Source organism: Herpailurus yagouaroundi, unplaced genomic scaffold (genome assembly GCF_014898765.1).
Source record: "Herpailurus yagouaroundi ecotype Mexico unplaced genomic scaffold, PumYag 161, whole genome shotgun sequence".
NCBI classification, from domain to species: domain Eukaryota; kingdom Metazoa; phylum Chordata; class Mammalia; order Carnivora; family Felidae; genus Herpailurus; species Herpailurus yagouaroundi.
The window spans coordinates 855,557-883,119 of record NW_024412402.1 but is presented as its reverse complement, the minus strand read 5'-3'; the positions used below and the strand labels follow the sequence as shown (position 1 = coordinate 883,119).

The 27,563-nt window shown below is 42.3% G+C and overlaps 2 protein-coding genes and 1 long non-coding RNA gene across 3 annotated transcripts in view; all 3 read left to right on the top strand.

The window, feature by feature from the left end:
• The window catches only part of SLC35F2 (solute carrier family 35 member F2), a 102,659-nt gene extending 82,796 nt beyond the window's left edge, over positions 1 to 19,863 (top strand). Inside the window, exon 8 of the mRNA XM_040482880.1 lies at positions 19,821 to 19,863. Within this exon, the coding sequence (XP_040338814.1) occupies positions 19,821 to 19,826 (6 nt within the window). The 3' untranslated portion in view covers positions 19,827 to 19,863. The remainder of the gene's footprint in view (positions 1 to 19,820) is intronic.
• LOC121035345 (uncharacterized) lies at positions 16,394 to 18,693 on the top strand. Its single transcript, XR_005792844.1, has 2 exons — positions 16,394 to 17,788; positions 17,891 to 18,693. It is a non-coding gene; the product is annotated as an uncharacterized LOC121035345 (long non-coding RNA).
• Positions 19,864 to 21,913: 2,050 nt separating the features above from the next.
• On the top strand, positions 21,914 to 27,165 carry SLN (sarcolipin). Its single transcript, XM_040482882.1, has 2 exons — positions 21,914 to 22,042; positions 26,544 to 27,165. Exon 2 carries the CDS (start codon positions 26,615 to 26,617, stop codon positions 26,708 to 26,710), a length of 96 nt encoding a protein of 31 aa, XP_040338816.1. The 5' UTR covers positions 21,914 to 22,042; positions 26,544 to 26,614; the 3' UTR covers positions 26,711 to 27,165.
• The last annotated feature ends 398 nt before the right edge of the window (positions 27,166 to 27,563 follow it).

Genomic DNA, 27,563 nt, shown 5'->3' with positions numbered 1-27,563 from the left:
TGTGTGTGTGTGTGTGTGTGTGTGTGTGTGTGTGTGTGTGTGTGTGTATTTTCTATTTTGGGAATCATATTATTTATTCATTTTTTTCAACTTAAAAAATTGGATGCCATTTCTTTTTCTTGTATGCTTTCAGATGTTCCTGGTACAACCTGGAAATTAATTCCTTGTTGGCTTTATAAGTGGCAGACATTTTCTAATGTTTGGTGTGCGTTGTTGAACAAAAATCCTTAATTTTGGTGTAGTCAAATCTCATCAACTTTTCTCCTTATGGTTTTGCTTTCTGGGTCTTGTTTAAGAAATCCTTCCCTAACTTTTTAAGCTATTTTCTGACATTTTTTTCTCGTTTGCCTTGTGGGTCTACCTCTCACATATAGTTATTTAACACACCTGGGATTTACCTTGATTAATGATGTAAGGTGTGGGGGTGCCTGGGTGGCTTAGTTGGTTAAGCATCCTACTCTTTCTTGATCTTGGCTCAGGTCAGAATCTCACAGTTCATGAGTTTGAGCCCTGAACTGGGCTCTGTGCTGATGGGATGGAGCCTGCTTGGGATTCTGTCTCTCCTTTAATCATATTTACTCTCTCACAATAAGTAGATTCAGAATAGTTGCATCCATATCATGATGAAAACAAACCTACCAAAAAAGGAGTTTGGGATTTGTTTGCTGGTCTCTCTTTCTCATTCATTCATTTGAAATACAGTTGAGTTGATTTGTTTCTGTTTACACTCAGCTTTAGGTATTCCCCACTCCTGCTGAATTAGTTTCATTGTTTGAATATGCAGAATATTAACCTGCTTCAGGGTGCCTGGGTGGCTCAGTCAGTTAAGCTAAGACTCTTGATTTTGGTTCAGGTGGTGATCTCACGGTTGTGGGTTCGAGCCCCGCATCGGGCTCTGCACTGTCAGCACAGAGCCTGCTTGGGATTCTCACTTTTCCTCTGTCTCTGCCCTTCCCCCATTCGTATGCCCATGTTCTCTCTTTCTCAAAATAAATAAACATAAAAAATAAATAAAAATGAAAACATTTCTTTTGGTACTTGGAACGTGTGTATTATTCACTGTAATAGTTACCTTTGTTTTTTAATTGGGATATAGTTGACATGTAACATTATATTAATTTCAGGTGTACGACATAAAGATTCGATATTTCTATATATTGTGAAATGATCACCACACACTGTTACAGTTTTTTTTATTGTGATGAGAACTTGCCTATAGTTACCATGCTGTACATCCCCATGACTTATTTTTGTAATTGGAAGTTTATACCTTCTGGTCCCCTTCATCCATTTGCCCATGCCCTCCCCCCTGCCTCTGGCAACTACCCGTCTTTTCTCTGGATCTGTGAGTTCCATTTGTTTGATTGCTGGCTTCAGCTTCCACATGTGAATGAGTTCAGATGGCATTTGCCTTTCTATGTCTGACTTAATTTCACTTAGCCTAATGTTCTCAATGTCCATCCACGTTGCTGCAGATAGCAAGATTTCCTTCCTTTTTATGGCTGAATAACATTCCATTGTATATATGTACATATACACCACACTTTTTTTTATCCATTCATCTGTTTTTTTAAATGTTTATTTATTTTTAATGTTTTTTATTTTTATTTTTGAGAGAGAGAGAGAGAGAGAGAGAGAGAGAGAGCACGAGCAGGGGAGGGGCAGAGAGAGAGAGGGACACACAGATTTTGAAGCCGGTTCCAGGCTCTGAGCTGTCAGCCTGATGCGGGGCTTGAACTTGCGAACCGTGAGACCATGGCCTGAGCTGAAGTCGGATGCTTAGCCGACTGGGCCACCCAGGCGCCCCTTTAAATGTTTATTTTTGAGAGAGGGAGAGAGACAGCGGGAGCTGGGGAGGGGCAGAGAGAGAGGGAGACACAGAATCAGAAGCAGGCTTCAGGCTCTGAGCTGAGAGCACAGAGCCTAACAAGGGGCTCGAACCCATGAACAGTGAGATCATGACCTGAGCTGAAGTCAGATGCTCAAGCACTGAGACCCTCAGGCACTCCTATCCATTCATCTATTGATGGACACTTAAGTTGCCTCCACATCTTGGCTATTTGTAAATAATACTGCAATGGACGTGGGCGCATATAACAGTTATCTTTGTTCTAAAATCCTTTCTAACAACCCTAGTTCCTCTTTTTAAAACAAATAATGTTTCAGTTTGAAAAGGCATCTTTTTTTTTTCAGTCAGTTATCTTTTCTCTACTTTCTCCTCTGTCTCTTCTCCTCCTGTTTTTTCTTTTTCTTTTTCTTTTTTTTTTTTTTTAGAGAGAGAGACTGTGCAAGCAGGGGAAAGGGGGCAGAGAGAGAGAGAGAGAGAGAGAGAGAGAGAGAGAGAGGGAGAGAATCTCAAGCAGGCTCCATGTTGAGGATCCCATGACTGGAATCATGACCTGAGCTAACCTCAAGAGTCGGGCGCTCAACCGACTAAGCCACCCAGGCGTCCCTCCTCTTGTTATTTTAGTTACATTGTTTTTATTTTGTTCACATACTATTCCACTTATTTCCCAACCTTTGGTTTATTCCTAGCTCTACAATGAAATACGTTAAATGCTCATCATCAGACCTCTTGCTAAAATTTTCTTAGTTCTGTCTTGGTTGAATGAAACTTATCCCTAGTGGGTTTCTCCAGAAGTGTTTGTGTGCACCTGAAGGTATAAAATCCTTGGTTCTGCCAGGCTTCCTGTCAAACCTGCTACCTGGTTCCTTTCGTCTCCCACAAGCCTGGCGACTTGCTGGGATCATGCTGATGGCAAATATCCTGTCCCATCATCAGACCTGTGTCAAATCACAAGTTCTCCTTTGGGGTTCAATACATGGTCACCAAACCTTTAAGCTTAGTGTTTTAATTTTTTTTATTAAAAAATGTTTAATGTTTATTTATTTTTGAGAGACAGAGCATGAACAGGGGAGGGGCAAAGAGAGAGAGGAAGACACAGAATTCAAAGCAGGCTCCAGGCTCTGGGCTGACAGCACAGAGCCCCACTCGGGGCTTAAAACCACAAACCATGAGATCATGATCTGAGCCAAAGCTGGCCGCTTAACAGACTGAGCCATCCAGGTGCCCCAAAGCTTAGTGTTTTATACCAGAATTGGTGATAATGAAGTTTCATATCAAGGCATTTGGCTAGGGGTAAGGGGAAAGAAACAGTACCGGAACGTTCAGACCCATCACCGTTTAAACCTAGTGTGGAAGCTTAATTTAGATAGGGTTCCCAGAATATAAATAGATAAAACACTGACTGGGGAATGCCTCTCGGGTGATGCCGCTGAGAAAAGAAGCAGCTTCCATAATTAAAAAAAAGTTCCAGGGCTTCCTTCCCTTGTAACAGCTGACAGTATATTCCTAGCCCCTTTCCAGAATTTACTCAGACAAAAGGTCACTCATCCACAATCTCTTTAAAGCCTCTGAGACTTTGTAGGAGGTTAAGTGTCAGGGCTGAAAGCGATACTAGAAGTGGTCTAATACACCTTTTCTTTCTTTAGCAGATGAGGACTGAGTTGTCAGGGCAAGTATTTGAAAATTGCATGTGAAATGTCAGGCTTATTTAAAATGTTTGGGAAAATAATTTTGGTGCAGAAATGAACAAACAATTATAAAATACTGTTAAGTTTTAGATTGAGATTTTTAAAAATTATTTTTATGGGGGAAAAAAAAAGCCCAGAAGTATAGCATCCCATGTAGAGAAGTTAAATCATTATGTTGTACACTTGAGACTAATGTAACATTGTGTGTCGACTCTACTCAAATAAAAAGAAGACAAAAATAAAAAAGCCCAACAAAGTTGAAGTCCCTTATGTTCCCCCCTCCCCTCTTTTTTTAAGTAGGCTCCTCACCCAATGTGGTGCTTGAGCTCATGACACTGAGATCAAGAGTCACATGCTCTGTGAATGGAGCTACCCAGTCACCCCCTCCGTGTTCCCTCCTTCTCCTTCTCCTTCTCCTTCTTCTTCTTCTTCTTCCTTTTAATGTTTTATTCATTTTCTAAGAGAGAGAGAGAGAGCAAGCAGGGGAGGGGCAGAGAGAGAGAGAGAGAGAGAGAGGGAGACACATAATCCGAAGCAGGCTCCACAGCCCAGAGCCTGATGTGGGGCTTGAACTCAGGAACCATGAGATCATGACCTGAGCCGTAGTCAGACACTTAACCGACTGAGCCACCCAGGTGCCCCCGTGTTCCCTTCTTAACCATATTCCTGTCCTTCCCCAGAGGAAACCATTATAAATTTGGTATAGGTTCAGTCTGGGTTTGTACTTTTGCTTATATATGTATTAAATGTTATATAATTATTTTAATTTATAGAAATGGTAATATAGTATATAGCATTCTGAAATTTGCTTTCTAAACATTTTGATGTCAAACAACACTTCGTTGAACCCCCAATACATACCTCTGTACGTATGTGTGTTTCTTTAATATCAATCAATCAATCAATCTAGCTATCTGTTATCATCTGTCACCCATCTATCTGACTGTGTATCTAGAAATGGAATTAATTGCTTGGCCATAGAGCATTTGCTGCTTTTGTGTATATTGTTTTATTCCTTCCCAGAGCAAAATTCTTGGCTGTTCCATCGTCATCGTTGTTAGGCCTGGATATTTTCATAAATCTGGGGGCACCTGGGTGGCTCAGTCGGTTGAGCCTCCTACTTCGGCTCAGGCCATGATCTAACAGTTCATGAGTTTGAGCCCTGCGGGCTCACTGCTGTCAACGCGGAGCCCGCTTCAGACCCTCTCTCCCTCTCTCTCTGCTTCTCCCCTGCTCATGCTCTCTCTCTCAAAAATAAATAAACCTTAAAAAATTTTTTAAATAAAAAATAATTTTTTAAAAATAAATCTGATTGGGGTAGAAGGTTTGTTATCTTAGTGTTTTACTGTGCCTCTCTTCATTAACAGTGAGCACTTTCCATGTGTACATTGGCCATTGACGTTTCCTGTTTGTTGTGAATTGCCTATTGATATGCTCTGCCCATTTTTTTTTATTGGATTATAAGTCTTTTTCTTATTGACTTTCAGGAATTTCCCAAACTCTGGATGTTATTACTTTGTTTTTATGTGCAGTTCATATCCCCGCCCCCTGCCCCAGTCTTTGGCTTATGTTTTAACTTTGTTTATAGTCTTGCTTTTACAGAAATTTTACAGTTTTATATAGTGAAAATTAACCGTCTTTTTCATTTGTAACACGGCTGACCTACAACCTCACACCAAATCAAGGCAAGATCAGGTAAAAACCCCAGTCATCTCAGCGTCCTTCAGGCTGCTGGTGAACGAGACGTTCGGCACAAGTATTCTTGTAATGGGACACACCGTGATAGTTAGCAGTGGTCAGTCCGTATCAGGTGTCAGGACGCTCTTGCCTTCTGGAAGGAGCTTTGGATGAGGAGTCCAGTCTACCGCTGGCTCTGTTCTTAATGGTGTGACTTTGGTAGAGGAGCTGAGGTGTGGCCGAATGAGCGCCTTGTGTGATGCAGAAGACCTGGCTCCTAGCTCTCCCGCTAGCTCCCTTCCAGCCTCAGTTTCCTGAGGCGTGAAGAACACTGGTGCTGCCTCACAGGGCCGGATAGGGGTGGAAATGCTTTGTAAGAAGAGAAGAAAAAGCAAAACGTTGTTATGACTCTCCTCTTTGGGCTTCGGTTTTCGTACCTGTACTACAAGAGTTACACAGCCAGGTTTGAAGGTCCTTTTTGGCTCTACAGGAGCCAGTGATTTCTGTGACTGGGAGTGAAAGCAGACCGTCCAAATCAGATGCGGTGGCAGGTAGCCTCTGGTGACTTAGGACTCTTGGTAAGGCCACCTTCCAGAATAAGAGATATGACAAGGCAAACGAGTAATCCAGTAGCCCTTCCTGCTTCCTTCCATTGCTTCCGTTCCTCCCTCCCTCCCTTCCGTCCTTTCCTCCCTCCTTTATTCTTTGCTTTCTTCCACTCCCCACACCCGCTGCACTTCCTGGAACACTCACTCCCACCCTTCCTGGCTAATTCCTGTTCTTTCTTGAGATGTTCTTTGTTTTTCTGGGAAGCCTCCCCTTGGAGCTTTTCCCGATCCCTCAGATTTTGGTTGTGACGCTCTTCCCATGGGATCCCATGGCGCACTCACAACCCTTATCATTGCACTTTAATTGTCTGCAACCCTGAATACGGTGTAAGCCCGGGGGGGCATGGGAGGCTCTGTCTTCTCCACCGCTGTATCCCCAGAGCCCATTCTAGCGCCTGGAGCAGAACAAGTCCTGAAATCCTGTTGAATGAATGGATGAATATACAGGCACTCTACTAGGCATCATGGGTACGGAAATAAATAAGGCAAAACCTTAGCTCTCAAGGCACTAAAAGTCTTACGGGGAGGACAGACAGGCACACAAGTAACTGCAGCGCCGTGGTATAACTACAAGCAACAGGAATCTGTTAAAGGGGAGATAAATCGAGAGGAAAGGGTTTAGTGGGCCAAAGAAAGCTGTACAAGAGATAAGTGAACTGAATCTTGAAGGATGAGCACGAATGTGTTAATCTGAGAAAAGTCAAGGGCATGCCAGGCAGAGCAGCGGCAAGTTTACTCAGCAATTTACTCCACACACGTATCTGATGAATGCCTACTGTGTGCCAGGCCCTGCTGCAGGTGCTGTGGGGATAGCACACACTAGGGGAAATAGCCCTCCGGGGGTCCCTGCCGGCCTCCTGCAGAGACCCTCCTCCGTCTGGCCCGTGTCCTCCTGTGCCTCCGCGGGTCGCCTGACAACGTGAGTGTTTACTGCATATGGCGTCCCACGGAGCAAGGGCGTACCTTTCTTTCCTTGGGCCAAGAGAACAGGGTCCTGGCTGTGTTTGTGCTGAGGAGGACGTGAGGGTTTGTGTTTCCCAGTGTTTTGATCAAAGGCACACACTGTTACATGAGAACGCCTTGGAAATGTAACCTGAGTCCCCTAAGGCACCCCACCATCTGTCTCAGGCCACAGTGCGACCGAGGACTATCTTTGGCCACACACCCCTTGCGTAGGTCAAATATTAACACAGGCATCTGCTAAAGGGAAAGAACAAAGTGAGAAGAAATATAAATGGAATAAAGTCTGGAAGAAGTGTCATAACTCAACGTATGTGATTGTGCAGTGTTTCTATGGAGAAGATCAGTGGAAAGAAATACAGGAGGCTGCAGACAGGGGTGAAAGATAAATCATTAAAGGAGCTGTTTTATGATAAAACTAGAATTTCCATTTCCAGCAAAGTTGGGGCCCATGTATACAGAGTGCCGGAAAGGAAGTGATCTTTTTTGTCTAATGGAGTTCTACTGATTTACCAGAGTAAATCAACTTGGTATTTAAAACCAACCCTCTTTTCCATCTGATTGGCTGGTGGGGTTGACATAAGGTTTATAACAAGAGAAAGACAGAGATGGAAGAGAGGGGAGGGGAGTGGCGAGGAGAGAGAGAGAATGAGAGGGAGAATGAACATATTATACTATTTAAAAACATTGATCTACATTTTAGTCTTTTAATTTTTTTTAATGTTTTTATTTATTTTTGAGACAGAGAGAGACAGAGCATGAATGGGGGAGGGGCAGAGAGAGAGGGAGACACAGAATCGGAAGCAGGCTCCAGCAGCCATCAGCAGCCATCAGCCCAGAGCCCGATGCGGGGCTCGAACTCACGGACCGCAAGATCATGACCTGAGCTGAAGTCGGATGCTTAACCGACTGAGCCACCCAGGCACCCCTACATTTTAGTCTTTTAAGTTATATGTGCCCTAGTGTGAGGTGACGATTGGCTTCACCATGTACCACAGGGATCCTGTGCTCACTGCACATCTCCGTGCTCCAAAGCCAGTCCTCTCCTTCTTTTTGCTGATTCATTTCACGTTTACTTACTTATTTTTAAATAATGTGTTTGTATTATTCCTTGAGTTTTTAGTTTTAAGCATTATGTTGACTTCTTAGTGGGGTAGAAAAAGTTTGTTTCTTTTTACTCCCCCCCCACCATGTTCCAATAGAGTAATATATAGCTATATATAATTTTTTAAAATATTTATTTATTTTGGGGGAGAGAGTAAGCAGGGGAGCGGCAGGGAGAGGGGGACAGAAGATCTGAAGCAGGGTCTGTGCTGACAGGCTGACCGCCGAGAGCCCCGTGTGGGGCTCAAATGTACAAACTGCAAGATCGTGACCTTGGCCGAAGTCGGATGCTCAACTGACTGAGCCCCCTGGGTGCCTCCCAATAGAGTTATATTTTAATGTTATTTAGCGTAATATTCATTCTTTTGTATTAGTGTTAGGGAAATGCTATTCATAGTGGAGCCATGTAATACCGTGTAATAAACTGTGACTACTTTTCCATTTTCTGTGTGAAATTTAATTTTTTCCTGGCGGTTAGAATTCACATCTTTTTGTCCGCTTGCTTGCTTTTCTTACACTTATCACTTATTCAACCCCAAATTTTGCTCTGATTCTCCAAAACTCCTTTTGAGATGTTCAGACGCATCAGGCTTCCTGGTGGCTGGCATTTTCCAGGAGTCTCCTGCGGCTGCCTGACCTACTCCAGTGTGGACAGATGGCCCTTTATTCCAGGGTATGGATGTCACTTTGCCGCATCCATTTACGATTATCTCCGTGTCCCCTTGGACTCTGCAGTTTCTTGGATCCCTTTTCCTCTTTGATGGGTAACCCCTCCTTTCTGTGGAGCACATCATCTGGGACTGATTTTATGAGAGGTGAATTATTTGAAGCCAAGCGTGTCTGAAAATATCTTTACCCTTTCACTTGATGGATCGTTGACTGGGGATAAAATTCTCAGTTGGATATGGTTTTTCTATTTAAAAAACCCTGAATTTTGAGGTAATTTCTCCATTGCCTACCAGCTTCCAGTGTTGCTGGTGAGAAGTTGGACACCAATCTGATTTCTTCTTTGCATGTTTTCTCCCCATATAATTTCTGTTTCCTGCATATTGTTTTTCTTCTGTTTATTTTGGGCTCTAACTTCTACATTTTTTTGCTAATATTTAAGTATGTGGACTAAAAACTGCTAAGACTCTTAGAGTACATGAGTCAGGCTTCTGATTATGCAGTTCTCTGTAGTATGAGCTATTGACACCTTTTTCTCTTCTTTTTTGGCTTTTTAAGTTTTTATTTTATTTTATTTAAAACAAGTTTTAGGGGCGCCTGGGTGGCGCAGTCGGTTAAGCATCTGACTTCAGCCAGGTCACGATCTCGCGGTCCGTGAGTTCGAGCCCCGCGTCAGGCTCTGGGCTGATGGCTCGGAGCCTGGAGCCTGTTTCCGATTCTGTGTCTCCCTCTCTCTTTGCCCCTCCCCCGTTCATGCTCTGTCTCTCTCTGTCCCAAAAATAAATAAAAAACGTTGAAAAAAAATTTTTTAAAAATAAAAAAAATAATAATAAAACAAGTTTTATTTTATTTTGTTTTATTTTATTTTATTTTATTTTATTTTGTTTTATTTTATTTTAAGTAGACTCCACACCCAATGTGGGGCCTGAACTCACAACCCTGAGATTAAGAGTTGTAGGCTCCACCAACTAAGCCAGCCAGGTGTGCCCCTGAGTTTTTATTTTAATTCTAGTTAGTTAGTATACAGTGTTACGTTAGTTTCAGGTGTACGATGTAGTGATGCAACACTTCATACATCACCCTGTGCTCATCACGACAAGTGCACTCCTTCGACTCCTCATCCCCCACCCACCTCCCCTCTGGTACCCATCAGTGTGTTCTCTGTAGTTAAGAGTCTGTTTCTTGGCTTCTCTCTTTCTCTCTCTCTCTTTTCCCTTTGCTCATTTGTTTTGTTTCTTAAATCCCACATATGAGTGAAATCATAGTGTATTTGTCCTTCTTTGACTGACTTGTTTCACTTAGCATAATACTCTCTAGCTCCACCCGTGTCGTTGCAAATGGCAAGATTTCCTTCTTTTTGATGGCTGAGTAGTATTTCATGGTATATATATATACATTCTGCATCCATTCATCAGTCGATGGACGCTTGGGCTGCTTCCATAATTTCACTATTGTAAATAACGCTGCCATAAACAAAGGGGTTGTGTGCATCCCTTTGAGTTAGTGTTTTTGTATTTTTGGAGGGAAATACCCAGTAGTGAGATTGCTGGGTCATAGTTTATTTTTAACTTTTTGGGAACCTTCATACTGTTTTCCAAAGCGGCTGCAGCAGTTTTCATTCCCACCAACAGAACAAGAGGGTTCCCCTTGCTCTGTGTCCTCACCAACACCTATTGTTTCTTGAGGTTTTGATGTGAGGTTCTTCTGAAAAGTGTGAGGTGATACTTTATTATAGTTTTGATTTGTATTTCCCTGATAGTAAGTGGTGATGAGCATCTTTTCATGTGTCGGTGGGCCATCTGGATGCCTTCTTTGGAGAAATATCTGGTCATGTGTTTTGCCCATTTTTAAACTGGATTATTTGTTTTGGGGATGTTGCGTGTGGTAAGTTCTTTATAGATTTGGATACTAACCCTTAATCAGCTATGTCATTTGCAAATATCTTCTCCCATTCCAAAGGGCACCTTTTAGTTTTGTTGGCCATTTCCTTTGCTGTGCTTTTTATCTTGTTGTGTATTTTTGCTTTTGTTTCCCTTGCCTCGGGAGACGTATCTAGTAAGAAGTTGATGCGGCTGATGTCAGAGAAGTTACTGCCTGTGTTCTTTCCTAGGATTTTCATGATTTTCTGTCTCACATTTAGGGCTTTAATCCACTTTGAGTGTATCTTTGTGTATGGTATAAGAAAGTGGTCCAGTTTCGTTCTTTTGCATGCTGCTGTCTGGTTTTCCTACCACCATTTGTTGAAGAGACTGTCTCTTGCCCATTGGGTATTCTTCCCTGCTCTCCTGAAGATTAATTGACCATATAGTTGTAGGTTTATTCCTGGATTTTCAATTCTGTTCCATTGTTTTGAGGCCTTGTCACTGAGGAATTCCAATAGCAGCATCCTTTCTCCTTGGGCTGCTCAGAGTCCTCAGAGAAGGTTCTCTAATCATTTGCCTGGCGCTTCATGTGCACTCTTCTGGAACCTGAACAGGAGAAGAGGACTTGGTGGGGAGATGGGTTCACCATACTGATGTGCATTCGTTTAAATCTCCCCTGTGAACAGGATACTTCCTTAACCGTGCCTGCAGCTTCTTAATCCAGAGACTCCCTCCGGGGAATAAACTCCAGCCTTCTGCCTGGGTGGGGGAAGAGCAATTGTTGGCTGTGCCAAGGCCGGGGGAGGGAGGAACAGATCTTGGCACCTGACAATTTCTTGAAACCCTCTCAGAGAATTCTCCTTATTTTAGCCACCCCACTTTTGAGCCCCACCGCCACCAATCTGTAGCATCTAGATCGGCTCGGCTCTTGGCTTCTCCGACTACCAGTTTAGGATTCAGCTTTCTTAGCTTTGCTAAATTGGTTACGCCCATCCTTTTGCTTTACAGCTTCTGAAATTTATTTGCTGCTTTTTTTCCATTTGATTCTCCTCATCCTTATGGCTTTATGTCTCAAAAAAAAAATCTTTCTACTGTTATTTTAGTAGGGTTTGGAGAGGGAGCACACTTAGATGCATATGTTCAATCTGCTATCTTCACCCAGAAGCCCAGAAAACTTTTAAATTGAGGGTAAAGAGATGCTATTCCTATTACTGAATCTTGAACATTAATCGAAGTCAGGAAATTAGCAATCAGATAGCATAAGGGTTCAAAGCTCAGACCCTGGAATTAAACCTGGGATTGAACCCTGTGTCTGCCACTTGCTGGTTTTCTGGCCTTTTGACATTTACCTAACCTCTCCCAGCCTCAGTATGTCTTACCTGTAGACAATAGAGATAATAATGTGGGTCATTTATGAGATTGAAGTACATATACATATATGATATGCTTCTTACATTGTCTAAATTCTGGAGTCTTTCTGTCACATCATTTGACTTCTCTTGGCCTTAATTTCCACATTTATAAAGCAGATAGAACAGAATAATCTCTCTACTCACAGCTTTTACAAATCCATACAAATCTAGGATGGTAAGAATATTATAAATAAGGTTAAACATAGAACAAACTCTTCCCCTATTTAGTCCTCATTATATAGGGTGTTTTTTTTTTTTAAGTTTATTTATTTATTTATTTATTAAGGGTGGGAGGGAGGGAAGGAGAGGGAGGGAGACGGAGAGAGAGAGAGACAGAGAGAGAGAGAGGATGAGTGGCAGAGGGGCAGAGAGAGAGGGAGAGAGAAAATCCTAAGCAGACTTCGTGCTGTCAGCACAGAGCCTAACAAGGGGCTTGAACTCATCAACTGTGAGATCATGACCTGAGCCGAAATCAAGAGTTGGATGCTTAACCAACTGCGCCACCCAGGTGCCCCCATGTATACTTTATCGCTTGTTTTATTCTTAAAGAGTGAAGGGAGCTATACATTTGATTTAAAAGTTTGTGTCGAGAGGGGTGCCTGGGTGGCTCAGTGGGTTCAGCACCCAACCCTTGGTTTTGGCTCAGGTCATGACCCCAGGGTCATGGGAGCACGTGTAGAACATGCCTAAGATTCCCTCTCTCTTCCGTTGCCCTTCTCCCCCACTCTCTGTCTCCAGTTAAAAAAAAAAAAAAAAGTTTGTGTGGAGATAGTTCTAGGTAGTAATTATTTCGTTGCAACGAAATTGTCTATGAAGATTGATTGTACAAAAGGTTTATAAAAATATGACAGCCAGACCACATTTCAATCTTTGATAGTCATGTAATATATTCATAAAAGAAAGTACTGACCTTTATGAGCAAGATCTTCCTTTCCATAATGAATACAGGGGCATACGTAATGGAAAAGAAGAATTTCTCTGACATCTTTCAGTAATTAGTAGAATTGTAGATTTATCACCCTTAGAAAAAGGATGGCAGATTGAATATTCTGTCTTATCTCCTTGTCTAATATTTTTCTTATTTTATTTTAGTTTTATTAATTTATTATTATTTATATATATATTTTAGTCATTTATTTGTTTATTACTTTCTAATAATTATAAGAAGGCCAGTAGAATATATACATTCCCGCTGAATGATCCATTTTGGAGTCCACCATATCGAATGATATCAAGACTCTTCTGATTCTTTGAAAAGTTCAGGTGGAAATTGATTATGTAATATTGTTCATGAAACTTTAAAGGACTAAGGATGTTCCCTTGATGTAGATTGGATCAGTGCCTGGGTGCCGTAGACTTACCACCAATGTTTTTGGATTCTTATTCATACCAAGCAGAGCCTATGGACTGGATACGTGACACTCCTTAGTATTTTTCAAATATTTGTTAATGTTATATAATTCATTTAAAGCCATTAAAACATTTTTTTCAGTGTGAATTTTGTTGACAAATGTTTTCTAAAAGTTTGAGAATTATTTACTTGGTGAAATGGGCACTTGATCTGGAATATGCATCTTTGAATGACATTGCTTTTGTATATAAAGGTAAAGACTCCACCTTGGGTTGACCATTTAACTACTTGTGTGGCTCATTTACTTTTCCTCATTTGAAAAATGGAGATAATAATACAACCTGTATTTATTCCTCCAGGAATTTTGTGAGTCTCAAGCACATTGAAGAAACCAGATATGTTGAATGTACTAGATGTCACTGTGATGACAGATATTATCACAATTGTCCACATGATGATTTGAAGCATAATGAGAGAATTGGAAAAAACAAAAAGATTCACCTACCTTCCTACCTCAGGGTTAGGGAATCAGGTTCATGTTTCTTGATTTTTAGGTGCTTAAAAGTTTAGTTTTTGTTGTTTACTTCAGTAATAATTTATTTTAAAAATAGAAGCAACATTTCTGGGTTAGCATGACAGAACGAGTACATGCAGAAATCTCCACCTTCTGTTCTAAATGCATAGGAATGAGATAAAATATTAAAGAATATATATAATCACATTCAAAAACAACTGGATTTTATTATTTTTATTTTTATTTTTTAAAATATAATTTACTGTTAAGTTAGCTAACATACAGTGTATACAGTGTGCTCTTGGCTTCGGGAGTAGATTCCCATGATTCATCAATTACATTTAACACCCAGTGCCCATTCCAACAAGTGCCCTCCTCAAGGCCCATCACCCATTTCTCCCTCCCTCTGCCCTTCCCCATCAACCCTCAGTTTGTTCTCTGTGTTTAAGAGTCTCTTACAAAGAGAAACACATAAAACAAAGCAAACAAAAAAACGGAAAACAAACAAAAAAAGAGTCTCTTATTGTTTGCCTCCTTCTCTGTTTGTAACTATTTTTTTTCCCTTCCCTTCGCCCATGGTCTCCTGTTAAGTTTCTCACATTCCACATGAGTGAAAACATATGGTAATCTGTTTTTCTCTGATGGATTTATTTCACTTAGCATAATACCCTCCAGTTCCATCCACGTTGCTGCAAATGGCAACATGTCATTCTTTTTCATTGCTGAGTAGTATTCCATTGTGTATATTAACCACATCTTCTTTCTCCATTCTCCAGTTGATGGACATTTAGGCTCTTTCCATAGTTTGGCTATTGTTGAAAGTGCTGCTATAAACATTGGGGTACAAGTGCCCCTATGCATCAGCACTCCTGTATCCCTTGGGTAAATTCCTAGCAGTCCTATTGCTGGGTCATAGAGAATTCTATTTTTAATTTTTTGAGGAACCTCCACACTGTTTTCCAGAACGGCTGCACCAGTTTGCATTCCCACCAACTCTGCAAGAGGGTTCTCCTTTCTCCACATCCTCACCAACGTCTGTTGTTTCTTGACTTGTTAATTTTAGCCACTCTGACCAGTGTGAGGTGGTATCTCAGTGTGGTTTTTATTTGTATTTCCCTGATGATGAGCGATGTTGAGCATCTTTTCATGTGTCTGTTAGCCATCTGGATGTCTTCTTTGGAAAAGTGTCTATTCACGTCTTCTGCCCATTTCTTCACCTGCTTATTTGTTTTCCCGGTATTGAGTTTGGTAAGTTCTTTACAGATTTTGGATACTAACCCTTTGCCCATTATGTCATTTGCAAATATCTTCTCCAATTCTCTTGGTTGCCTTTTAGTTTTGTTGATTGTTTCCTTTGCTGTCAGAAGCTTTTTATCTTGATGAGGTCCCAGTGGTCCTTTTTTTTTTTTTTAAAGTTTATTTATTTATTTATTTTTGAGAGAGAGAGAGAGAGAGAGAGAGAGAGAGAGAGACAGAGCACATGAGTGGGGGAGTGGCAGAGAGAGGAGAGAGAGAATCTGAAGCAGGCTTTGCCCTGTCGGTGCAGAGTCTAATGTGGGTCTTGATCTCATGAACTGTGAGATCATGACCCAAGCCAATATCAAGAGTCAGATGCCCAACCGAGTGAGCCACCCAGGTGCCCCCAGACATACTCTTATTCAACAAACTTCTGTGGGGTGCCCACTACATTCTTTGCACTACCTGACTAGGCACTGGGTCTATGGGGTGAGAGAGCCAATCTCTGTTCTTAAGCTGGGGAGATGGACAAGAAGGTCAATGCTAACAAAAGAGTGGAATTAGTCGTATATAGGGCAGCATGGATCCCAGCCTTAAAGATCAGGGAATGTGATGTTTGAATCCAATAGTATTGTTGATCATCAAACAAAAGTAGGCGGTGTTGAGGGAAGGGAGGAAGGATATTCTAATCAAAGGGAATGGCACACACACACACACACACAGAGAACGTCTGAAGTGCTGACAAGTTGGGCATTGTTGCAGAGGATGGCAGCAGTGAGTGTAGAAGCTCGACCACAGTAGGATCTTGTCTCTGCAGCTGAAGATTTCAAACCTCATCTGGGAGCGACAGGAAACCGCTGACACACAAAATAGTACGCTCGCCTTCTGGAGTGCAGAAAAGGCAATTTCCACTCCGACCTCGGTGGAAAGACAATTGGTAGGAAGCGCAGGATGCTGATGGTGTATGGCCTGAGCTTGAGCCTGAGCTTTGTGGTGCCGCATCCCCAGATACGTCAGTACGCGTCTTACGTACCGATAGAGCAAGTCTGATGGGGGTCGATTTGCCCTGGGAACTTAGCCAACTCCCGAGAGAGAGAATTCACTCCAAGAGAAGGTGAGTTTGGTATCACACGTTAGTGGTGGAAGGGAAGAAGTGAGTCCGAGATAACAGGATGCCTCTTAACTTCTACGTTGTCCATGGCCGAACTTCCCCAGGAACTCCTGTCTGGGAAGACCGTGGCATGAGAGCAAGGAGGTGCTCCTGTGGTATTCCTCAACAGGGCGGAACACACAGAGAGAGGCACGCTGCCTCACTGCCCCTCCTCATTTTGCTTCAGAAGCCAGTCTAACTCTGCCATGGTCAAAGTCGGCGGCACCCAGCCGAGGTGGCTGCAGAGGAAGGGCATCTTGGAGGCACAGGATGAGGCAAGCCACGGTGATGCCTGGGAGAGGCATTCGTGCATATCGGAAGTGGCAGGCACGTCTTCCGTTTGAGTTCGTAGCCAGTGGGAGTGGCATGTAAGTGGACTCAGTGACATGTAAGGGCAGTGCTGTAGCATCTAGCAGAAGAGGGCAGAATAGAAGAGGGAGAAAATGTTAGCTGGCTGGCTTTTCGTTAGCGCTAAAGGGGTACCCCCATGAGGACACAGGTAAAATTGGCCTGAGGTGTGGGGACCCCCTCGTCTCTTTACAATGACAAATGAGGGCGAGAACCAGCAAAATGCGAACTGAAGAGACGAGGCCTGAACCGCTTTCTCCCAGATAAGCTGCTCGAATTCCCAGAATATGAGTCCCTGGCGACTTCACATCGCTTACTGTAAAAGTGTAAGAGGTTAGGTTACTCCCCAGGCTCTAGAACAAGAGCCCAATGGCTCCCAGAGATAGTACGTCCCTCATCCAAAAGGAAACCTGGCCGGTAGCTTGCCTCCAGCTAATCTTCCACATTTCTGCAAACGAGGCGCTTCGGTTTTATCGTTGCCTTTACAGAGAGCGGAGTCGGATTTTCATGATTCTTGATGACCTTGTTCTCTCTGCTGTAACAGCCACGGCGAGAGCCAAAACGGACTCGTTCACAGAGAACAAGCAGTTTTGTCTGATCCTCGTTCTTCGTGTTGAAATTGCAATTGTGTTAGTGTGACTGACAGGTTCTCCAAAGAGATTCAGTGAAATCCTCCGTCAGGTTCACCAGGAAACAGAAGGTTTCGAGTAGGCGTGTCTGGCTGGTCTCCCCAAAGGGCTCAGTAACAACACATCAAAAGACTGCTGAATTCTTATTTCCCATCAGAAAAATATCAAAGCCAGTCTGAAATCTGGGAGTGTTTGGAGGGCAGATGGTATTAGCCTAGTAGTAAACACATTTTTGGCTGCTTCTTTTTTTCTCCCTGGTTGCTATGTTTAATGTGCTGAGAGAAAGCTGTTTGCTTGCAGAATCTTATTATAGAGCAGAAATATACTTGTTCCAGAGAAGAGGAATTTAATTGGTTCCAAGTCAAATGATGCTAACAGGTGTCACCTCACCAACCCAGGACTTAAAATGGGTTATTATAAAAAGGACGAATACCTAGTTGTCTGGCTCTCGCTCCCGCCTGTTATGCAAGACTGCCTGCCCCTGTAATGTTCCTCCTGATTATTTCCAGCAACTTGAGGAGGTGGCTCATATGTACCCATGCACAAGTCCTGTTGGCTACCGCAGCGCCTGCAATTTTCTTGCTCTTTCGGCTTGAGCTGCTCTCCGCTATTATTTGCTACTGAGGCCTGCACCACTTAATGCAAACTGCAGGTTAAGCCTCCGTTGGTATTGCTGCTTCGGCCAGGCTCTGTGACACTGAAGGAAGGAACACTGCTGGTTCCCCGGAGGTGCCGAGGTCCGTGAGAATCTCTCTGTCCCGTTCAGCGCTACACACGGCGGAGGTTAAATTGTTAAAAGAGTTCCGGGGTTTTCACGCGTGGCCCTCTCTCTCCGCTAGGACCCGGACTCTGAGCTGTAGTGAAGCAGGATGGGAAGTATGTGGGCACAGTGGCCGCGAGAATGTGTCTCTCACCACAGCGACATCATTGAGGTGGACCCCAGCTGCTGTGCTCCGAAATCAAAATCACATTTTAAACAGAAGCTATGCCTGCCATGGGCTGCTCCCAGTCAGTTATAAGCATGGTGGGGGGGGGGGGGATACGAAGGCTGACTCCTCCCCGGGAGACGGGGACCGTCTCTGATGCACCACTGTGACCTGAGGCTTCCTAATAGCCTGCTCAAACTATCCTGAGAACTGGATTGCAGTTCTAGTATCTGAGATGCTTCTACCCAACCTCCCTTCCCTTTTTCCCTGTCTCTTTCTCTTGCTGTGTGATGACTCTCTCAGTTTCCCCTCCTCCCTCTGTATTTTCTCTCCCAGGCATTTCCCCTAATATATTTTTCTTCTGCATGTTTAGTCCCGTCTTGGCATCTGCTTCTCATGGGACCAGCGAATCTGTGTTATGTGCAGTGGAATGACTATTCTCCCTGTTGCTGAAACACATGTATCTTCTTGACCACCTCCCTTCAGAGGAGTGTTCTATCCCAGGCGGTGTCTAGATCCTTTGGAGTAGATTTGACCTTGACCTCAACCTCCTCCACTCATGTTTGCTGGACATGCTCAGACATGTCCGAGTCTCAGTAGGAGATGCAATATGACGGAGGCTTGGGCTGAGCCCCTTGCTCTACATTCTGGAGCATCTATTATGATACTTTGTGGGTTCGATGTGTGGCTAGAGAACAAATAAATACAAGAAACTATCCCTGACTTTGAGGTGAAAATCCAGTTAGTGAGACAAAAATCACACATGTACCACAAGTGTTTAAGAATACAGATAATAAAGAGGAGGTCTGAGTGGCTCAGCCGGTTAAGCATCTGACTCTTGATTTCATCTCAAGTCGTGATCTCACAGTTCATGGGTTCAAGTCCCACATCGGGCTCTGTGCTGATAGTGCTGAACCTACTTGGGATTCTCTTTCTCCCTCCCTCTGGCTCTCCCCTGCTTGCACACACACACTCTCTCTCTCAAAATAAATAAATAAACATTTAAAAAAATTTTTTAAAAAGAATACATATAATAATCATTACTTTTTCAAGGACATGGACAGAACTTCAAGAAATAGGGTTTCCTCTTTCTCTGGGCTTGTACTTAGGTATTTGGGATAATGAAAAAGAATAGCAGACAGTGGTTTCTTTCCTTCTGAGCAGCTCCATGACGAGCTGGATGTGAAGATGTGAAGGTGAGAAAGACACCGTCATCATCATATTCATTACCATGATGTGTTAAGAGCTTATCACCTTTCATCAGGCCTTACTGATTTCTTACGGATTTTTTCCCATTGTGTCATAGACTTGACACAAAACTCATGGACTGACATGAGGTGTTCACTTTTTACTTTCCAAACTAAAAAGGTGGATGGAAATGGGGAATAAATTGAACAAGCTAGGTGAGCTGCTAACAAGGCACAAGAACTCAACATTAATTCTCAAAGAGTACTGTTTTACACCTAAGAATGTATGGTGGTGGTGAGCGGGCGGAGGGGATATAAATGCTAATTAGATCGTTGGTGTCAGTGTCAAGGTGAATATTATTCAGTTGACATTTTTGGCCCTTGGCTAAAGTCTACAGTAATAGGCATAGAGATAATGTCAAAGATTTTTAAATACGTCTTCTTGTTGATGGGCAGAGCAGCACCTTGAAAGAAAGTTGATATGGCATGAATGCTGTCAAATCAAGGGGATTGCTCACAGAAAGGAAAATATCAGCAGACTTTAAGGAAGGTTGATTGAAAGGGATGCATTTACTTTGGCACTGAGGTTTGAAATCTTGTTATTTTCAGTTTCTTAAATGAGAGACAGTAATGTTGATTTTTTTTTTTTTTAACAGATCTGAAGATCTCTAGATCCTTAGGCATTTGAATACGTGCCAGGTAACTGGGTGGCTTGCATATTTTTCTGGAGAGATTAGGTCAAACTAATAACAAGCTAAATTCTCAATGTAACCCCAGTCTCTGATGACATCACAGGATAAGCCACTAATATGCAGAAGCTTCTGCAGGCTCTATCCGGGAATTTGTCAATGTACTGGGCATAGTCGTCCCTGGTATAAATTGGATAAACTTAAATGGGACAACCAAGTAAACAAATTGAACTGACTCATTATTAAGTGGTAGGATTATCCCTCCAAGTTACATTGAAAGTGACCAGTTCGACCAAAATGACAGTGTTGGTGAGCTGTTCTGGAATATGTTAACATTTCCCCATTGTATTTAATGTTTTACATATTGTAGAGCTAATTCTGTGTTGAATAATGTAAAAAAATAAATGCTTGCCCCCTAAGCACAAAACCAAATACATCGTATAGTATGAATTTGATTCTACATGCATCAAAAAAGATACAGGTTTTTCAAGTATCAGATTCCTTTACCAAAAATATCTTGGGAATTTGAGATTGTATCTGTGCAGCCTGAATGTGAATAAAGAGTAGTAGAGAGGATTCCCCCCCACCCCTTTGGATGGTGAGATTAGTGGCTGATATAAATTTTCTTTATGATTTAATATTTTCAATTTTTCTATAATAAATATATAACTTTTTAATTGCCTACAAAATAATTTTGAGTGGTCAAAAAAAGGTATGGGTGTGGCTTGGTGACTAAGAAAACACTCCCAGCATTTGAAACGATCTGGCAAGGGCTTGGAGGCAAAAGACAGAAATCTGACAACATTCAAGAGGTTTGCCAGATGGCAACAGATAATTGCCAATGTTCGATTGCACTGTAATTATTATATACTATCTGTCACTTCACCAAGCTATCTTTTTTTACAAGGCATGTGGTGACAGAATGTTGTATTAACATTATCTAGCATTGGGTTTGTGTTGAAAATGAAGAAATGGAAAGTCTTTCTTTTAGTAACGTCTCTGGAGTAGGAGGAACAGTGGGGTGAGATTTGACTCTGAACCCAGCCACACGAAGAATTTTGCTTGATTTTGCCTTCTGGGGATGCATTATTTGGGTTGACCCTAACTGGGAATTCAGAGGGGCATTTGCTCTATTATCTATAAAGAAGGGATTTGCTGAGCAAACACGATTGCTGGGGTCCCATGCTTTCAAGTCCGGTTAAATATTTCAAGAGGCTCCATGGACCTCTAGACATCTGAACTGTTGATTGTAAACTCATCTTAACAGCCTGGTTTTCATTGGTGTTTATATTTGAGTTATACAATTCCATTTCTTAAGGACAGATTCCATAACTTATGGTTTCCTCATTTCAATGCACTCTCCTTTTACCCCCTAGGTCTCTCCAAAGGACTGAGTTTTGCAGTATGGGTTTACTGCAGTATTGGTTTACTGACAGAGATATATAAACCAGGGCTTCCACAGCTGTTTCAGATGAAACTGTATATTAATGTGTAAACTTCCAAAATACAGCTTAGCTGGAATCTTATGCAGAGCAGGTGACTGAAGAGATCAGTTTCACCGCCTGGGGTACGGTCAGTTTTGAAGGAGCCAGAGATGCCTGTTGAATTCTGGTGCCTGTGCGGTTTGGGATGTGCGTGTGCAAGACAGAAAAGTCTTCGCATTTCTAATAGTTAAGGATGGGGGTGGTAAAGAGAAGTCATATTTTGACACCCTCACATGCTGCGTAAGAGGAGCGACCAATTTCGGCACCCATCTGTTAATATCAGTCTATTACTCTTGGTTTATTAGGTTTCAAACACATGTTAGAGATACTCATGAAGATCCAAAAGATGAATTAAAAATCCACATCAATTGCACCTAAAGTCAACTGGAAGAGAGGACTTTAAGTCCCCGGGCGGGGGGCGGGGGGGGTGGGTGGGTAATACAAATCGGCAGCCAAAGGAAGAGAGTCTTAGTCAACATATTTCTGTATTCCCCCTAAACACAAATAGCCTCAAACCTTTGAAGGTTGTTCCTCTGAGATGTTTCATCAGTGACATCACAGTGCTTGCCACCTCCCTCAGACTACATTAGGTCCTGCCCAGAGTCTGGGACTCCAGAGAGCCTGGGAGACGAGCGGGAGTTGGAGCCCAAGTTGGAGAAAGAGAAGAAGCCTATCCCAGCCACTTGTGTCCTTGACCCTCCTCAGGTGACAGCAGGATTCCTATACTTAGCATAGTGTGTGTGTGTGTGTGTGTGTGTGTGTGTGTACAAGTTGCAAATGAGAAGCACTGAGGCATGTTTACATTTCTTAATGAAACAAGCAATACCTATTAGACATAGTATTTTTTAAGATGTAGAGAGTATTATTTATCCTTGCTTTCCTTTTTTTCCCTCTCCTGGTATGTGTTTTCTCCCTTTCTAATTCTCAAAGCCTCCATTCAAAGAAAGTCAATGTCAGTTTATTCAGAGCTTTTCTGGTTTTTATTTCACCCATATGGCAATCACTTCGGATCGTACGGTGCGATCTTGACTCCTGGGAAGACTTACGAGGCCAAAATTGTCTTTGTGGGTAACAGCAGAAAAATGGAAGGTTGCTAATCTCAATTTCTGCCTAACTTTGGTATAAATGTGCGTGAAAGTCAAGTGCGCTGCTTACTATTAGCATATGTGTTGATTAAATTGGGTTCATTAGAAATTCTCGGCTTAACTCTTTGTGCTTTATTCATTTAAATACAAATATTTAAGTTCACCATCAAAGTGCAAAAAATAGTAAGAGGTAAACTGTAGGAAATAAAGAAGTATACGAGGTGGCCCGTCAATTCAGAGACTACTGAGAAAAAAATGTAAAGAATCATTAAGCATAATTTGAACAATAATTATAAAGCGACACCTATATACTGTCACCCAGGTCAAGAAAGAGATCGTTGCTGACACCCCAGAAATCCATTCCTGATCATCTCTCCCTTCTGCCATACCATAGGTAATCACCACCTTGATTGCTGAGATCATCTTGTTCATGCTTTTCTTTATAATTTTACCATCGATCTCAACGTTCTTTTTTTTTAAAGCAGTTTTTTTTTTTTAACGTTTATTTATTATTGAGAGACAGAGTGTGAGCAGGGCAGGGGCAGAGAGAAGGAGACAGACTCCGAAGCAGGCTCCAGGCTCTGAGCTGTCAGCACGGAGCCTGACGTGGGGCTCGAACTCACAAACCATGAGATCGTGACCTGAGCCGAAGTCGGACACTTAACCGACTGAGCCAGCCAGGCACCCCTCAACATTCTTAAACGATAGGATTACATTCCTTGTTTTGGGTTTTGTATTAACGGAGTCATATTCTAAGTTTCTATTGTAAATTCTTCTTTGGCCCAAGGGTTATATTTGTGAGATCCACATATCTTATTGAGCATTCAAATGTATGAAAATACCCCAATTCACCATCTTTTCTGCTGTTGATGAACACCTGAGTTTTTTCCAGGTTGGGGATATTACGAAAATGTTGCTGTGAATATTCTTGGCTGTGTATCCTGGTGCATACGTGCTTGAGTTTCTAGAGTAGAAGTGAAATGGCTGGAGAATAGAGAATTAGCATTATCAGCCTTAATAAAAAAAATGTCAAACCATTTTCCCAAAGTGTTGAAGATGTACGCAAACTTGACGTAGTCAGGGCAGTTAACTGCAGTCATAACCCCTTCTTGTATCACTCCTGTGTAGTAACCACATTCTAACAACTACCAGCAGCCTGGCAGTTCTAGTTTGGCCTCTACCTTGCTGTGTGTCATGGCACAAACAACCTAACTTCTCTCTCAAAGTCAGTTTCTCAGCTGGAATAGTGGGGCACGTAAAAATCGTGGTGATGTTTGCCTGAGTGGTAAAGGTCACAGAGTTGTGAAGGTCACACCGACAGAGCTGTGGCCAGCTTTCAATAATATGTTCTGAGTATGTTGCTCTTGGGCCAGTCTCCATGAATCCTTCCTTTTCTTTTCTTTTCTTTTAATTTTATTTTTTAAGTGTTCTTTTTTTAAAATTAATTAATTAATTTTAAAAATTTACATCCAAGTTAGTTAGCATTTAGTGCAACAATGATTTCAGGGGTAGACTCCTTAGTGCCCCTTACCCATTTAGCCCATCTCCCCTCCCACACCCCCTCCCGTAACCCTCTGTTTGTTCTCCATATATGAGTCTCTTATATTTTGTCCCTCTCCCTGGTTTTATATTATTTTTGCTTCCCTTCCCTTGTGTTCACCTGTTCTGTGTCTTAAAGTCCTCATATAAGTGAAGTCATGTGATATTTGTCTTTCTCTGACTAATTTCACTTAGCATAATACCCTCCAGTTCCATGCACGTAGTGGCAAATGACCATGAATCCCTTCTTTTAAGAGGTTAATCTACTAAGCACATTTGGTGGGACAGTGATTTTGCCCTCACTGAATCGGATTGATCATTATAAATAGAGTCTCTGTCTCTCTCTTTTTTGCATATCTCTGTATTTCTTCAACATGTACCCAAATTAGTATTCATACCAGGATTTAATTTTATTTAAAAATTCATAGAGGGGCGCCTGGGTGGCTCAGTCGGTTAAGCGTCCGACTTCGGCTCAGGTCTTGATCTCACTGCTAGGCTCGTGAGTTTGAGCCCTGCGTTGCCTGGAGCCTGCTCAGGATTTTGTATCCCCGCCTTTCTTTCTGCCCCTCCCCCACTAGCACTCTGTCTCTGTCTCTCGCTGCCTCTCTTTCTCTCTCTCTCTCTCAAAAAAAAAAAAAAAACAAAACCGAAAAACCTTTAAAAAATTCATAGAGAAGAGTGTGCCTATGATTCTCTTTCCTTTGCCTCCTGGCTTCCTGCCTGGACTTATCACCTTCCCGTTCCTGTATGGTCTTGTGTATATTCTAACACCTTCTCTCTACTTCTGTTATCCATTCATTTTCTTCATTTTACTTTCTCCTTCAAGCAAATCTGTGTAAAGAGTTTCATTGACAATTTACTGTATTCTTCATGCGGAGGGCCAAAAGACGGATAAGAATTAAAAGGAAAATGATACAAAAACCAGTGTTTATCAGCCATTTTTTTTAAAGCAAGATTGAACAACCCACTGGCTATCACCAGCTGATTTGAACTTGTATGTTAATTATACTAACTATTACATACTATGAAGAATGATTATTTAGTTCGTTTGTATAGTTAATAATTTGGTCCATTAATAATACAATAAACACAGTAATTAGAAATCGTAATTCACTCTGGTTAGATAGTTAAGAGTGCCGTTCAGGGTCAAAACTTACTAACAACCCTTCCTACTCCCCGAACTCCCACCCTTAACAAAATAAACAAAACACTCCTTCCCCCTAAACGTCTTCCCTTTGGAGTATCAAAAATTTTAGTATCTAGACATCTAGAATTTTATCTTTAGTCTTTAATTTCATTTGGTTTGCACGAAGTGCCAATTATGCCCCCTCGCGAAGGTAATAATCTGATTGACTACATTGCGTGAGTTCTCAAAGTTTGATTTCCCGCATGTACTATCTTACAAGCTATAAAGATACCATCCCTGCTCTTTGAAGTGTTTACAATATAGGCACATCCTGCACTTGACTAAAAATAGCTGGCACAAGCCCTTTTTGAAATAGAAGTACCCATGAGGTTAACACTTGCTCTTTTGACTGAGTGCCTGCTATGCGAGGGACTTCTGGTTGACCCCAGTGGGCTCTATGCCCAATGTAGGGCTCGCAAGAGGCCATGCAGCTGCTGCAAATGCTTCATATGCTTTCACAGGGTTAGGCGAAGACCTGTGGTGGCCTGAAACTCGAGAGATTATGGCATCCTACTTCTATGTGCAATTCAGTGCAAGAACAGATACTAAACCATACCACTTTGGGGGTTTTATTTTGTTTCGGTGACCTGGCTTGTTGGTATTCTAAGAAAAGCAAGCGCGTGCACACACACACACACACACACACACACACACACATATTGAAGAGAGAAAATAGAATATTTTGTGTTTTATCCAAAGCATCTGTACGTTCACACAGGAAAAAACAATCAGGACTTTGTTGGATTTTTTGACATTAGGTAGCAAAACCAGGTTCTCTTTATTAGTCAGGGTTCTTCAGAGAAATAGAAGCAATAGGGTGCGTGTGTGTGTATGTGTATGTGTGTGTGTGTATGTATGTATGTGTAGGACCTACATCTAGATGTTCATATTGAGATGGATATAGATAGATATACAGATAAAATTGGCTTATGTGATTATGGAGGCCAACAAGTCCAAAGTCTACAGGGGAGGTCAGCCGGCTGGAGAGCCAGGAAGAAATGTGGCTCTAGTCCAAAGATAGTCTGGAGGCTAGAAACTTAAGATGAAGGTATTGGCAGGGTTGATCTCTTCTGAGGCCTCTCTCCTTGGCTGGTAGGCGGCTGCCTTCCCTGCCTTCACATGGTCTTCATTTGTACATGTCTGCGTCCACATGTCCTCTTCTCAGAAGAACACCAGTCATAATGGGTTAAGGCCCATCTTGATGGCCTCCTTTAAACCGAAGTACCTTTTGAAGGACCCTATCTCCAAATACAGTCCCACACTGAGGTACTGGGTGTCAGGATTCCAACACAGGAATTTTGTTGGGGACACAGTTCGGCCCCCAACACTCTCCTCTTCCGCAGTGAGGAAAGCATGCTCGTTAATCTTCCATGTTCTCTGTGTAACTTTCCATTAGGTGAGGACAAGCAGGACATCTGTGGTGCGCCCTCAGGAGTCTGCCTTCAGTTCTCACCGAGCCAACTCAGAATGGGGATATCCACTCGAGAGCTGTTCCTCAACTTCACTATTGTCCTGATTACCGTTATTCTCATGTGGCTCCTTGTGAGGTCCTATCAGTACTGAGAAGCCATGTCACGCTCCTGGGATTGACTGCATCTCTCCAGAGCTGCCTGCCATGTGCCCTGAGCTCCCATTGCTGTCATGGGATGCCTCTCTTGGCACCCCAAGGCACTTCTGACCCGCCCTCACGATATCCAAGGTGCCTCCAGTGTTAGGATCAATTGTGGGTACTCTAAAGATGCTGTTCTCAAGGGCTGCTAAGTATTTGCCAGTGAGCATTAGATTTACTCCTCAACTCTTCCTGCAGATGTGTTAGACAAGCCACAAGGTTAAAACTAAATGATTCATGATGATGTAGAATTGTAACAAGCCCCTGATCTGTCTTACCCACACATCCCTTCAACCCACACTGTCTGCAACCAAACTCTACATCAACTCACCAGAAGAAAGAAATGTTAGAGGAGGTCGTTGTCAACCCCTATAGCTATCATGCGAATAAAGTTAACTCAACCACAAAATGACTTTGGGAATTTATTTTAGCTTCTATTTGTGATGCTGCATTTGACCCTTGGCTGGGATCGAAGTGACACGTGTTACAGTATCTCTAGCATAGGAGATAAACCCAGATGCTCAAACTGCTGAGGATTGGGAACCAAGTCAATTAGGATTTGTCACATTTCAGAGAATTCTGTTGATTCGGTGTTTCTCCAACTTTCTCTCTAAACTAGTCCCAAGGGCAGAGGGAGATTAAATTCCACTCAGAGGTCTGGGGCATGGCCTGAAGTGTCCACTTAAAGCACAGAATTTCTTTGAAGTCTTGTGTTTTACCTTTAAAATTCACAAACAATATATATTGTACCCTGTAAATCCCCTTGTTTGTTTTAATATAAGGGAAGTTATTTGCCACTGAGTAAAA